General features: G+C 51.8%; 1 protein-coding gene across 1 annotated transcript in view; it reads right to left on the bottom strand.

The window, feature by feature from the left end:
- The window catches only part of CACNA1A (calcium voltage-gated channel subunit alpha1 A), a 249,988-nt gene that overhangs the window by 15,441 nt on the left and 220,465 nt on the right, over window positions 1-14,082 (bottom strand). Inside the window, exons 33-38 of the mRNA XM_061150133.1 lie at window positions 13,984-14,049; window positions 13,694-13,809; window positions 11,590-11,740; window positions 7,783-7,910; window positions 5,461-5,557; window positions 2,980-3,085 (exon numbers count right to left, since the gene is read on the bottom strand). Coding sequence (XP_061006116.1) covers window positions 2,980-3,085; window positions 5,461-5,557; window positions 7,783-7,910; window positions 11,590-11,740; window positions 13,694-13,809; window positions 13,984-14,049 — 664 coding nt within the window. The remainder of the gene's footprint in view (window positions 1-2,979; window positions 3,086-5,460; window positions 5,558-7,782; window positions 7,911-11,589; window positions 11,741-13,693; window positions 13,810-13,983; window positions 14,050-14,082) is intronic.

Genomic DNA, 14,082 nt, shown 5'->3' with positions numbered 1-14,082 from the left:
TCTGTTATCTTAAAATGTAAATTATGGGAGTGGGTCTGGTGAGGTCTTTGCAACCTCCAGACATTCTTTGGATTCATTGGAGAGTATTTAACTCCATTGCTAACACTAGCAAAGGGGTACTCTTTTGCCCCCTTCTGAGGCCTATGTCAGAAGCTTTCTCTATCTCCTTTATACTTTAATAAAACTTTATTACACACACACAAAAAAAATAAAAGCAGAGCATTTTCTTGGCAGCAGAGAAGTCAGGCAGACTTGGAGCGCATAAAGAATTAGATGCATTCCCCAGGAGCTAAGCATAAACTCTGGCTAGAAGCCAGAAATGAAATGGGACCTCTGTCCTGCAGCCACAGGCAACTTAATTTTGCTAACACTTGAATAAGCCTTGGAGTAAATTTTCCCCCAGAGCTTCCAAAGATGAGCCCAGCCTGGCCACCCTGATTTTGGGCTTGTGAGACTGTGGATGGAGAGATCAGTTGAGTCTATCTGGATTTCGACCTACCTACCTATATGCTAATAAATAGATGTGTTTTAAGCTGTTAAATTTGTGGTCATTTGTTACATGGCATTGCTAGCTCATGTATTACATGGGCTGAGGCTCAGAGCAGGTGAGGTCTTCTGCCAAAGTTTACAATTGAGGACAGGGCAGGTAGGTGGGCAAGGTGAGTCCATTTTTCCACACAATTATAAGAAAGCAGCTGCCCATGCTTCTGCTTCCTCACCTCCCTGGGTTGGGACCTGGACCAGTTTCTGTCTCACTGGACCAGTTAGTTGCTTGCTTGTGTCTGACTGCGATCCCATGGACTGTAGCCGGCCCGGGTCCTCTGTCCATGGAATTCTCCAGGCAGGTATACTGGAGTAATTTGCGATTCCCTTCTCCAGGGAATCTTCCTGACCCAGGGATCAAACCCAGGTCTCCTGCATTGCAGGCAAATTCAGTTTCAACCATGCTGATAAGCACACAGTCTGGGGCAGGCAGCGGCACACACAGACAGGCCCCGGTTCCAGACTAGATGTGTGTGCTGAGATGCCTGGGAAGTCTGAACCGCCTTCTTCTCACTTGCTGCATGAGAAAGAAATTAACATGGTGTGTCAGACCAGGGCCTGACCCCTGACCTTCACCTTCTCCACTTATGCTGTTCCCTGAGTCTCAGCCTCACTCCTGATTCTTTCACTTGATGTGGGGGCACCTCCCACTCTCTTTCCTTTGATCTGCGTTTCCTGGCTCTAACCGTGTCTGTCCGCAACGTGGCCCCCTCCCTCGCCCCACCTCCACCAGGCACTATCTCACTGGAGGCTGCTGGTCTCCCTCCCTGAATGTCTTCCTTCCGAGCAACTTCTGGCCTTGGTGCCTCCTCCCCCTCTTCTCCTCAGGGCCCTGGGAAGAACATGTGTCTGCAGTGCGGCCTTCCTTCCTGGTGACCTCTCAGGGGCTTCAGCTGGGTGGAGCCCTGACCTCTCTCTTCAGCCCCACTGAGATTTCCACCACTCTGCTGGACAATGGACCCAGTCCTCCACCAGCTACTCTCCCAACTTCCTTCTCTTTGGTGACCCATGTGCCTCTGTCCCTGCCCTGCTGTCTCATGAGCTGCCAAGTCACAGCCAGTCTGCTGTTAGGCCTCTGAAACCCACTCTGGGCAGTCTGCTTCAGAGCTGCCCTGGTCAAAGTGATCGGTGGTGACCTGGCACAAGATCCATTGATTGCTCATGGTCCTCAGTCTTCAGAGCTGCCCTGGTCAAAGTGATTGGCAGTGACCAGGCACAAAATCCATCGGTGGCTCTTGATCCTCACTCTTGGCCAGTCTTGGTCCTGGGAAGTGCTTAAACACTGGAGATGCCTTTTAGGAGCCAGAGTTGTCCTGCTCTCCACCCACCTCCTTGGCCTCTCCTTTTCACTCCTTCTCGGCCACCTTTAATGCTGGGGTGGCCCATTAGGCTCAGTCTTTGGGGGTCTTTCAGTTCACTCATCCCCTTGGAGAGCTCCTCCAGTCTCCTGGCTTAATACCTGTCAGCATTTGATGCCTCCTGACTCTACATCTCCAGCCCAGCCAGGAGGACTCACCATCTTACTTCCTTCAGAACCTTGTGGCAGGGGGGATGCCAGAAGTGTAAGTTGGAGGGCCCCTTATAGCCCCCATGTCCACGAGTCACTGTCGACTCCAATCTTTTGCCCTCCCTTGGCGCCAAACCTGCTCCTCCCATCTCTTCTCTCTCAGGCAACTGGGGCTGGGGCCCCACCCCTTGGGGTTGGCCTTTATGCACTCTTCCCTTACACTCCACATCCATCCATCAGCAATCTGGTTGTCTTGACTCCCAGGAAATATCCAGAATGTGAATACTTCATATGCCCTCCTTCCAAGCCCCTATCCTGTGTTCCCCTGATTTATGTCAGGGCTCCTCCTAGCCCACGGTCTATCGTGGTGGCTCAGACAGTAAAGAATCTGCCTGCGATGCAGGCGGCCGAGGTTGGATCCCTGGGTGGGGAAGATCGTCTGGAGAAGGGTATGCTACCGAATCCAGTTTTCTTGCCTGGAGAATCCCACGGACAGAGAAGCCTGGTGGGCTAAAGTCCATGGGGTGGCAAAGAGCTGGACTCGACTGAGTGACTGACCCTTTCACCTTCTCGTAGCTCAGGCCTGTCTACTGTGGCCAGAGGGAGCTGAGCCTGCCTCTGCTCACAAGACAGCGTGGCGCCCCCATGCGGAAAGTGCAAGTCAGCCCAGCACAGCTCAGGGTGGGGTTGCGGAAGGGATCTGCACCTGCTGGTCCCTCTGCCTACAGGGCTTTCTCCCCAGGTATCCACGTGACTCCCTCACAGCTTCTTTACGGAGGTCTCCCCCACTGCTGGAAGCGTCAATTGCGTTCTCCAGGCTTAGAGCGGTGTCCCGCACACGGATATTTGCTGAAGCAGATGAATTTGCTGAGTCCTTTGAGGCCCTGGCTCCATCCACCCTGCCTCTCAGTTCCCATTTGTGCCCTTACCCTTGGCGATTTTGATGTCCAGGGCCGTGCGGATCAGAGCCATGAGGGTAGAGTTGAAGTGAACGGTGTTGTCATCAGCGACGGGCAGATCCATCCGCAGGAGCCTCTGCAGAAAACCAAAGGCAAGGGCAATCATTCCCAGGGACCCCTCCGCCATCCCGTAAGCCAGACCCACCCTACCCGGGGAGCCCCAGGAAGAACTCTGAAGGCAGCGGCTAGGGTGCCCCCCACCCCTCAGGTTACCGGTCCCAGTGTTGCATTTCCTGACTGCCCCTGGTGACCCATAGGGGGCGCACTGGGGACTGGCCTATGCTGCCCGTTCCTCACCCGCCTACTGGACCCTAGAAGTGGCATTTCCAGGGTTGGCCCGGATCCCTGCCCTGCCCCAGAGTTCTTCTGGACAGCTCCGTTCCATTCTGACCCCAAAGAAGAAGAGCGCAAGCCAGATCGCAGCAGACATGCAGCAGCCAGGCAGAGGGGTCCATGGCCACAGCCGCTGGGAGGGCCGCCGGCTCCCCACCCCCACCCCCTGGCTCAGCCCAGACCAGAGCAGATGGGCACAGACCACATCATTCCTCCGAGAAGCGGCAGGCAGGCGGCTCCCCGACTACCGACGGGGCGGGCCCCTCTCAGACATGCAGTGAGGCCGTGACACAGAACAGCGGACAGGGGCTGCATGCAGACGGAATCTCGAGACTCATTCATAGCTCCGTGGAAAGTGTATCTCAGGGGCATGTCCGGGTCTTGGCTTTTTGTGCGATGGCATGGGGAAGGGGTGAGAGGGTGTTCCCATGGCCCAGGGAAGAAAAAATTCCCTGTATCCCAGGCAGGGGCTCTGTCCCCCATGCTTGGTGGCATGGGAGAAGGTGCTGGGCTGGCGTGCACCAGCCCAGGATGAGGTGGCATGGAGCTGAAGATTGACGTCCACCAGAGCAGACACGGGGAAGCAGAGAGCTGGAGATGGGGATGGGGATGGCAAACTCAGAGCAGAATACAAAGGATGGGTTGGGGCAGGGTGGTGAGGGAGGCGGCAGACAGAGAAACACAGACTGGGCCACTGTGCACAGTTGTGCAGGTTGTGCACTGCACAAAGGGCTCCCCATCTCAGAAATCAGGGATTTGTGTTTAAATGACACCTTCCCAGCTGACAGCGGAAACGTATCGTGCTGTCCCCACATGGGTGGGTCCCAATATTTTCCCCACAGAGTGTTCTGTGGGAAGGATGCTTGTTTCAAATTGGCACAGAGGCGCTCATGAACCCATGGTGGCCCTGCACAGAGACCAAGGAGGAAAAGGCACTCTCCCTCTCTCTTGCACATGCTCCCACACACACCGACACACAGCCAAGCAGAGATCAAGAGATGGACAAAAGGAAAACTAGGAACGGGACAGGCGCAGGGAGGGGCTGGTGGGGGCACCTCACGGCCTCGCCTGGGAAGGAGGGGTGCACAGAGGGAGGAGGAGGAATGGGCATGTGGGGAGGCGGTTCCATGACCCAGGAGGAAGGGAGGTGCACAGAAGAGGAGGAAGGATTCTCAGACACAGAGGGGCCAAGGTGCGATGGGAGAATGGAATGATGGGACCATGAGGGGTTGACTGTCAGAGTCATCCCCTGAACTTCGTGTGGATGAGCTATGGGGAACAGAGCATCTGTCCTTGGGTGCCAAGGGAGATTCCGGGACAGGGGTCGAGAGGGGTGGCCCGGCCCAGCCGCCTGGCGGCTCCTTCAGCCAGCATGCACCACCCCCCAGGTCGGCCATGGTGCCTGCCCGCCCCAGGCCCCCGCCAAGGCAGCGTGCATGGCCTGCGTCAGGGTGCCACGGTCCAGGGGTCCAGCTGCGGCCCGCCTGCCCACTCTGGAACAATGGAGAGGCATGTTGGGGTGTCTTGGGGGGAGATGGGTGGCTTAGGGACAGAAGACTGGGGAAGCAACTCCAGCGGGCAAGGAAGAGGGGAGAGGCTCTGGGTTGCTCCCCGGAAGGTCTCAGATCCCCCAAGGCCCTAGGTCAGAGATCAGCTTCAGGTGTGCGTAGGGGACCATGAGACCTGGGGGCTTGAGATATAAAAGATGGGGTCCAAGCCCCTCTCTGCAAGGTGCCTGCCCAGGTCTGGGCAATGGGGGCCACTCTGGGCTCAGTGGCAATCCCACCTCTCAAAGTGTTTGTGTACAATTTGGTTCCTGGGGGACCAGGTGCAAGGGGACTTGGGGGCTCCCCTCCCTCTCCCCACCCCAGCGTGTTGGCCATAAGAGAGTCTCAAAACACCAAGCCACACTGACCAGAAAGGACGGACACAGTGAATTGCTTAGAATCAAGGGATGGTCATGATCCATTTACTTGAGGAGGAAGGGGGAAAAAAAGAAAAAAGAAAAAGAAAAAAAAGAAGAGTAACGCTGGAAAAAGAGACTCGGCTGGCTGTTCCTGGTCAGCACTGAAAAATCCCCAGTGCCTGGACGTCGGTGGTTGGCAAGGGTTAAACTACCTTGTAAGCCACTCTGGCCGGACACTTCTTCCCCAGACCCAGGGGCGGAGACATGTGTCTCAGCATCTGATACATGTCCGGGTAAGGCATGCGGCCCCTGGCAGCACCAAAAACAAAAAACGGAGGTGGGAACGGAGAACCAAAGGAAGGGTGGGTGGAGGGAGGGGAAGAAAAGGAAGCGGGGGAAAAAACAAAAGAAAAAAAAAAAATCACACGAGCCGAAAAAATAGAGAGAGAAAGATGCAGAGAACGATAAAAGAGGTGTTTCAAATAAATAAAAAAAGAGGAGAAAAAAATGGGAGAGGTAATTAAAAAATATTATTTCACTGCTTATGAGCAGGGAGAGAGAGAGAAAAGAGAAAAGTCAGATTCACTGTTGACTCTGAGCTCTAGTTCTGGTGGAATGTGGACAGAATGGGGAGGCGGGCGGGGCTTCTCACTCAGAAAGGTCTGGAGCAATTCTTTGGTTTGGTGTTATTTAAAAAACTGGGTCAAGTTCTCTGGTTTGGCTGAGGCTGGTCTCTGAGGGGGCCTAGATGGGGAAGAGGGGCCACGACAGTGGGAGAAGGGCTGGGGCTTCGGGAGGCGAAGGGTGGAGAGGGAGAGAGTGGAGGAGATGGTGGGGGTGGGGGGCGGTGGTCAATGCAAAGTTACGGTCCCCTCAGATGTGTCTGATTTTGGGGTGCCGTTGAGACCCCGGGATGGGCAGCTTCAGCTAAGAGCAAGCAGAAATGGCTGAAGGGAACGGAGAGATAAACGTTCCATGCTTCATCAAGTCTACGTGACTGCATTCTGTTGGCTAAAAGAGTTTTCTAGTTTAATGCAAAAGAGAGAGATGGCTCTGTTTTTTTAGATTATATATATATATATATATATATGAAATATATATATTGAAGAACCCCAAGCCACACTCATTCCATGGATGCTAGCAGGTTTTAGTGGAAATCAAACCTTGCAAGCAACCCTATGAGGACATTTCTTGCCTAAGCCGAGAGGGGGAGATATTACGCGCAATAAACTGTACATATCCTTATAATGAATCCGACCGCTGAAAGGAGAAGAGAGGGGATTAGTGGAGGCATGGGGTCAAGCTGCATCACATTGGCTCCCCGTGCTCATAAGTGAGGTCACGATGCCAGGGCCTGGGAACCCCCTGGCTTGAAGGAGTCAGGGAGACATAGGATGCATGAAGGTCCCTGAGACGTTCCCAGACACTTGCAGACCCTGGGGGTGCGGGGTGGGCAGAGGGTTTTGTGTGGAGTGGGCTGGGAACTCTGGGCTGGGAGAACCTCCCCCAGGGCTTTCTGAATCTCCCTCCTCCACAATCTACATGGGCTACACTGGGGGCTGGGGGTTTCGTGGCATAGAGGACAGGGGGACAGCATCCAACTGCTGTGACCTAAAATCAAAAGAGGAAGAGTTAGGAACCAGCTGAAAGTCAAGCCCCAGCCCCGTGGCTCACCCCAGCCTCTTGGTCTCATGGTGGACTTGTCTGGGGCTGTAAGAATGGCAAGGATTCATCCCTCCCTGCCTTCCTCATGAGGCCTCTCCTGCAGTGCTCAGGCTGCGGAGGGCCTCTATTTAATGCTTTCTTAGTCCCCAAGCTCAGCCTGAACTAGAATCTTCAGTCTGTGGTTGCTGGGCCCTGAGCATCAGGATGGCACATCTGAGTGTCCAGCAAGGGCTTGGTGCTGAGAAGGTACTCAATACACTTGAGCAGGGTGGAGATCACGCTCGGAAACCATCACCTGTCAACTGGGAGGGCGCACTGCCCTGCTCACGGAGATGGGAGAGCTTACTCCCCTCACGATCATGAACACACAGGGACCACCAAGGCTCTGCGTCCTCTCCCCTGGCCTCGCGTGACCTCATGTTCCAGGGTCCTGGAATCCCAATGGGAGCTGATCTTGTAGCTAATTCTGTCTCCCAAGGGAACTAAACCAGCCCTTCTCCCCATACTCCCAGGAGAATTGAGGCTGAGAGGCCTCTGGCGTCCTCCCTGGGGCCTGGAAAACTTGTTCTCACTATCTGGAGGCCTCAAAGTCAGGAACAGGAGAGACTCACAGGAGATGAACTCATGGTGGAGTCTCTCCCTCATTTCCCAGAAAGCCTCGGGTATGGGCAGTGGTGGTACCCAAATCATTTCACCCAGGATGTGCAAGGGTACTGATTCTCATCTCTTTTCCTTTGATTGATCCTACTGAAATCCCTGCTAGCTTCCCAGGGAGACAACAGCCTAAGGTCTGCAGCCTGATCTAGACTATGCTCCAGTACCAGAGAAAGGTGGGTGATGTGGCTGGAGGATTTGGGGTGACTGCTTACCACGCTGCAGGGTCATACTCGGCCCAGACACGCACGTACTCATCCAGGTGGTGGGGACCCAGGATGGAGGAGTCTCGGGTGAGGTACTCAAAGTTGTCCATGATGACGGCAACAAAAAGATTCAGCATCTGTGGGGACCCCAGGGGCCAAGACGGGATCGGGGAGAGCGAGACACATCCAAACACGTATACACAGAGGCCCAGAGGGAGAGAGGGAGGGAGATAAAAATGGGAAAAGGAAGTCAGAGAAAGAGATGGGCGGAGACAGAGGAAAGACACACGCTCACAGAAGGAGTCCGGAAACAGAGATATGGAGAAATGGAGATGGGGAGAGAGACAGACAGAGACAGAGACCAAGATTGATACAGTTGGAGAGAGAGGTGGAGAGGTTATGTGACATAGGAGCCAACACCAAGGGGACCACCATGACCCCAAATCCTCCCACACCCGACCTCCAACAAGACCAAAATGAATACTCCATGGACCAGGACCTTATCATGTTTCCATCCCCAACTAAAGTAATTATTCAGCAAATATGTGTTGGATGGATGGATGGATGGATGAATCTTCCTGCCTTCGTCTACATCTTGTGGCAGCCTGTCACACACTCTTTTAGCCTTTAGTACATGGGGAGCTTGCATCAGTCTTGCCTCCAGCCCTTTGTAAATGCTGCTCCCTCAGTGGACATCATTTCTCTCCTGAATAATAACATCTGGGGAGCCCTCCCCCTCTTTATACTTATACGCTGTTGTTGGATGTGGCTGGCTTCATAGGTGGTGGTCACATAACCCAGGCTTGTGATTGGTTAGGGAGGGGCACGTGACCCAGAGTAGCAAATGAGAGACTTGCTTGGGATTTCTGCTGGCACTCTGGCAGCCACCTTCCCATCACAGGGAGAGAGTTTGAGAATAAAAGCCAGGGTGGAGGAAAACAGCAAAGAGGGCAGGGTCTGCTATTGCCCGGACCCAGCCTCATCCAGACTTTTCAGTGGTAGAAATTAGTGAACTGTGTATTTCACTTACATCAGTTTCAGTTGAATTCCTGTTACTTGCAGCCAATCTTAAAGAATTTTTTTTTTTTTTTTTTTTTTGGATGTGGACCATTTTAAAGTCTTTAGTCAATTTGTTACAATATTGCTTCTGTTTTATGTTTTGGATCTTTGGCTGCAAGGCATGAGGGATCGTAGCTCCCTGACCAGGGATTGAACCTGCATCCCCTGCATTGCAGAGGTGAAGTCTTAACCACTGAACTGCCAGGAAAGTCCCTATAGGCAACCGATTTGATCAATATGTGGTCTAAGTCCTGCTCACCTTCCCTGAGTGGCCCTCAGGGGGAGAAATCTTCCTTCTCTCACTCTGTCTTCCCTATCAAACCACAAATCAGATTATACTGCTACTGTCTGCTGACTGTTCTGCCCAGCACCCCTGCAAACTGAGAGAAACATGTTCTCTCCTTATATCCCCAGTACCTAGCATAAGGCCTAGCGCATAGTAGGTATTAAGCAAATGTGCAGATGTAAACATAGTAGGTGCTTACCAAATAAGCTGTATTTCTAGGTGTCCCTACCTTCAATTCATCATTTCATGATACTGATTGAGCACCTACTGTGTGCCAGTTACCGTCCTAGGTGTTGGGGAGGCAGCAGTGAACAAAACAAAAATTCCTGCCTCTTAGGGGCTGATAGTCAAGTGTAGCAGATGTCTTCTAGGGTGCCTGCCTTTCCCAGATGGGCTGTAGTATGAATGTGTCTCCATAGGAACCCACAGCTACTAAGACAATGGTGGCTATTTGACCAGGAGCTAGGATGGCCCATGCAGACTCTCTTTTGGGAATTTGACACTGGGCAATGGTCCCTCTGGGCTTCCCTGGAGGCTCAGTGGTAAAGAAACCGCCTGCCAATGCTGAGACACGGGTTTGAATCCTGGGTTGGGAAGATCCCCTGGAGAAGGAAATGGCAACCCATTCCAGTATTCTTGTCTGGGAAATCCCATGGACAGAGGAGCCTGGTGGGCTACAGTCCATGGCATTGCAAAAGAGTTGGACACAATCTGGCAACAAAACAATAACAACAACAACAGTGGACCCTCCAGGTCAATGGCTGTTGACACTGGACTCAGGGTGGGTGGGGGTGGGGGGATGCTTTGAGACTTAGGCTACGAGTATCTCAATGTGAGACTGCTGGTCTGAAGAGAGTGGATGTGTTGGGCTTTTGCTGAGAGATACTGGTGCTTGGGCTGAGGTCTGAAAACAATAGCTCGCATACTCCTTGGGCAGCTTACATCCTGCCAGCAGGAGCCACGGGTGGGAGGGAGGCCAACCTGGGGAGGAGAGAGTAGGCGGAGAGGAGACTCCTTCTGCTTCCCACGTGGCTCTGTGTTGCGGACTGAACTGTGTCCCCACGAGATACAATCAAATCCTGGCCCCTAGTTCCTGCGAATGTGACTTTATTTGGAAAAAATGGTCTTTGTACTCTCATCGTCAGTTTAAGATGAGATCACACTGGATCAAGGTGGGCTAAATTCCATGTGACTGCTGTCCTCAAAAGAGGGAAATCTGGACACAGACACACATGAAGAAGACCATGTGAGGGCAGAGGCAGTGACTGGAGTGATGCTTCCACAAGTCAAGGAACACGTGTGGCCCTCAGAAGCTGCAAGAGGCCAGGAAGGAGCCTCTCCTAACCGCTCTGGAGGGATCACGGCCCTGCCAACACCACGGTCAGACTTCTAGCCTCCAGAACTGTGGCAGGATAAAATTTGTGTTGTTTTCAGCCATCAAGTTTGTGGTTCTTTGTGACAGCAGCCACAGAACGCCGTCTTCAGTTGTCCAGGGGCAGCACACAGCTAGGGTGCCAGGGCAGGGGTGCTAGTGGTGGCTGAGTTGGCGGTCAACACCCTCTCTTCCTTTTAATGCCCCAGCCCTGGCCTTCCTGCCGCGGCTAATCCCTGGTGATTTCAGTGTTGCCTGTTTGCCCTTTCAGCCCTGTGTAGCCAATCCCTATGTTAAATCCCCTCTGCCTGAAACACCTAGATTGTTTCAGTTCTTCTGACTGTGCTCAAACCATTCCAGGAAGAGTGGAAACAACAAAAAAAGATTTGCTGAGATGAGACACCAGAGAGAGTGAGAGAGAAAGAGAGAACAGGATGGAGGTTCCTGATATATATATTTTTCATTCCTGGTTCCTTTTTGCAGTCTTACAGTGAGTGATATTCTCATGTCTGAGGAGATTCCTCCTTTTAACAAACTCATCTTTTACTAGTGAAAACCTTTCAATTTCTTTTTGCAAAGCCCTACAGCCTCCAGAGAGTGTTCCTTTCCTGTGGCTGACTTTTTCCTGCCTCCTGATCATAGAGAGGAAGGAACACACCTTTCAGAGGGCAGGCGGGAGGCTCCGACAGCTCAGCTAGATGGAACCTGGGGCCAGCTCTGAGCTCCATTAGTTTTTCTCTCGGCATGCACGGCAGGTCTCAAAAGGGGGAGATTCTGCTCCCTCCTTCGGGGGATACTTGATAATGTCTGGAGACATCTTTGGTTGTCATAACTGGGAGAGTGGTGGGGCATGTGATCCTGCCACCTAGTGGATCAAGGCCAGGGATGCTAGCATGCACAGAACAACCTTCATCAGAGAATGATCCAGCCCCCCAGTGTCACGAGTGTCATGGGTGAGAAACCCTGGTTAACCTAATCGTGGACTGGTCCAGAGACGTCTTGGAGGTAAAAAGTGTGTGACAGCCACATTCCAGAGAATTCACACCCTTGGGAGGGATCCAGGTCTAGGAAGCTTTCCTATACATGTCCATGGACTCACCAGAAATGAGCAGAGGAAGATGAAGGAAACGAAGTAAAAATAAGCAAATTCATTGCCGCACTCGTGAGTCAGGATGCCAGAGTTCTTATCACAGGGTTTCCCGCTGAGGCAGGAAAGCATGATGTTGTGCCAAGCCTCCCCAGTGGCACTCCTGAGGGGAAAGAGGGGGCATCAGGGACCTGGGTATGCAGCCCTGGACAACCAACACCTACTCCCAGGGAGGCAGAGCGCTAAGGTTAATCACTTAAGCTCTGGAGCTGGACTGATGTGGGCTTGAGTAAATCACTTTTTTTCCTCTTTGAGCCTAAAGAGGAGGGGATTCTCATCCTTGGCTGTGCATTAAAGCCCAAGGGGAATGCTTTTTAAAAATGCTGATGCCAATGCCCCCCACTCCCACAGACTTGATATTAAAGTGATCTGGCTTGGAGATACAGGTATGTTTTTAAAACTTCCCTCTCTCTAGGTGACTGTCATTTCTTATTTCTTTCTCCCTAGGTTACTCTGCTCCAGGTGCATTGGGTTCCTTGTCCTCCAACCTGACAGCTATGCTCCTGCCTCAGGACCTTTGCATGCATCATAACCTCCACCTGAACTGCCCTTCCCCAGATATCCACATGGCTCCCTCCCTCAACTATTTTGCTCAAATATTATCTCCCTCAAGGGAGGCAAGACCTATTATTCCTCCATTTCTTTCTTTTGATTGTTATTAAATGAGAAAACAATTGTGACAAAATATACATAAATATTATAATTTTAAACATTTAAGTGTATAATTCAATGGTAATAAGCATATTTAGCTGAACGTGGAAGAATTGATGCTTTTGAACTGTGTGGTGTTGGAGAAGACTCTTGAGAGTCCCTTGGACAGCAAGGAGATCAAACCAGTCCACCCTAAAGGAAATCAGTCCTGAATATTCATTGGAAGGATTGATGCTGAAGCTGAAGCTCCAATACTATGGCCACCTGATGTGAAGAACTGACTCACTGGAAAAGACCCTGATGCTGGGAAAGATTGAAGGCAGGAGGAGAAGGGGGCAAGAGAGGATGAGATGGTTGGATGGTATCACCCACTCGATGGACATGAGTTTGAGCAAGCTTCGGGAGTTGGAGATGGACAGGGAAGCCCGGCATGCTGCAGTCCATGGGGTCGCAAAGAGTCAGACAGGACTGAGTGACTGAACTGAACTGAAGCACATTTAGAATGGCAACCATTAGCACTATCCATCTCCAGAACCATTTTATCATCCCAAACTGAAAACTTGTATCCCATTAAACACTAACTACACCTTCTCTTCTCCCCCAGCCCCTGACAATACTGATATTGAATAGCTTTTTCCCTAAGAATTTGCCCATTTTGGGTACCTCATATAAGTGCAATCATATATTACTTGTTCTTCATGCCTCCATTTCCCTCTTAATCTTGAATTTTATCTCCTAATATCCTTTATAATTCAGTTCAGTTCACTTGCTCAGTGGTGTCTGACTCTTTGTGATCCCATGGACTGTAGCACACCAGGCTTCCCTGTCCATCACCAACTCTCAGAGCTTGCTCAAACTCATGACCATCGAGTCGGTGATGCCATCCAACCGTCTCATCCTCTGTCTTCCCCTTCTCCTCCTGCCTTCTATAATTAGATCACTGATTGTCTGCCTCCCCTGTGGAAATATAAGCATCCAGACAGCAGAGAATGTTGTCTCTGCTTTGTTCTCAGTATTTACAGCAGTAAATACAACAGCAGTAAATATAACAAGTGCTTAATAAACCTCTGATGAATGAATGAAGGAACCCTAAGTGCAATCAGAATTAAGAATCAAGCCTAGCAGTCTATTCAGAGTCTATAAGGCTGTCTCCTCATCTGTCAGGTGCAATTGCCGAGAATCCCTTGACAGGATGCTCAAGAAGATTCTATGAGATAATCCCTGAAAAATGCCTTCATGCTTGCATCCCAGGGCTTTCAGCTCCTGCCGTTAGGGTCTTCGGGCCGCTCCACACCCACCCCAAACCTCACTGAACAGAAGGTGGAGGGCACGCCCCCACCGGAAGAGAAAGACGGGGACACGCCCACCGCCCGAAGAAAAGGATAAAAGCGTGCCCCTGCCTCACCGGAAGAGAAGCATGAGGGCCTGGAAGAAGGTCCGGAAGTTATTGTGCTCAGTGATTTGGAATTCATCTTCATCACTGTCCTCGTCCTCCACGTCGATGCCAATGTTGCCAAACACCTGGGGAATTAGATAGTGATGACTAGGAGTGGCCACGGGTGCCAGAAGCTTCAGGAAAACTCCACTCAACCTACAGAGATGCCTCTCTGAAATGGGCTCTCCTAACCCACCCCTACCTAAGCGGGGTGGCCCTCCTTGGGAGTGCTCTGGGAACATTAGAGGGCTGGCACTCACCTGCATCCCAATGATGGCGTAGATGAAAAAAAGCATGGCAATCAGTAGACAGACATAGGGCAGGGCCTGGTGGGAAGGAAGGCAATGAAGAATAGTGCT

This window comes from Dama dama, chromosome 9, assembly GCF_033118175.1.
Source record: "Dama dama isolate Ldn47 chromosome 9, ASM3311817v1, whole genome shotgun sequence".
Taxonomy (NCBI): Eukaryota; Metazoa; Chordata; class Mammalia; order Artiodactyla; family Cervidae; genus Dama; species Dama dama.
The sequence above is the reverse complement of the archived record's forward strand: the minus strand, read 5'-3'. Positions and strand labels throughout refer to the sequence as shown.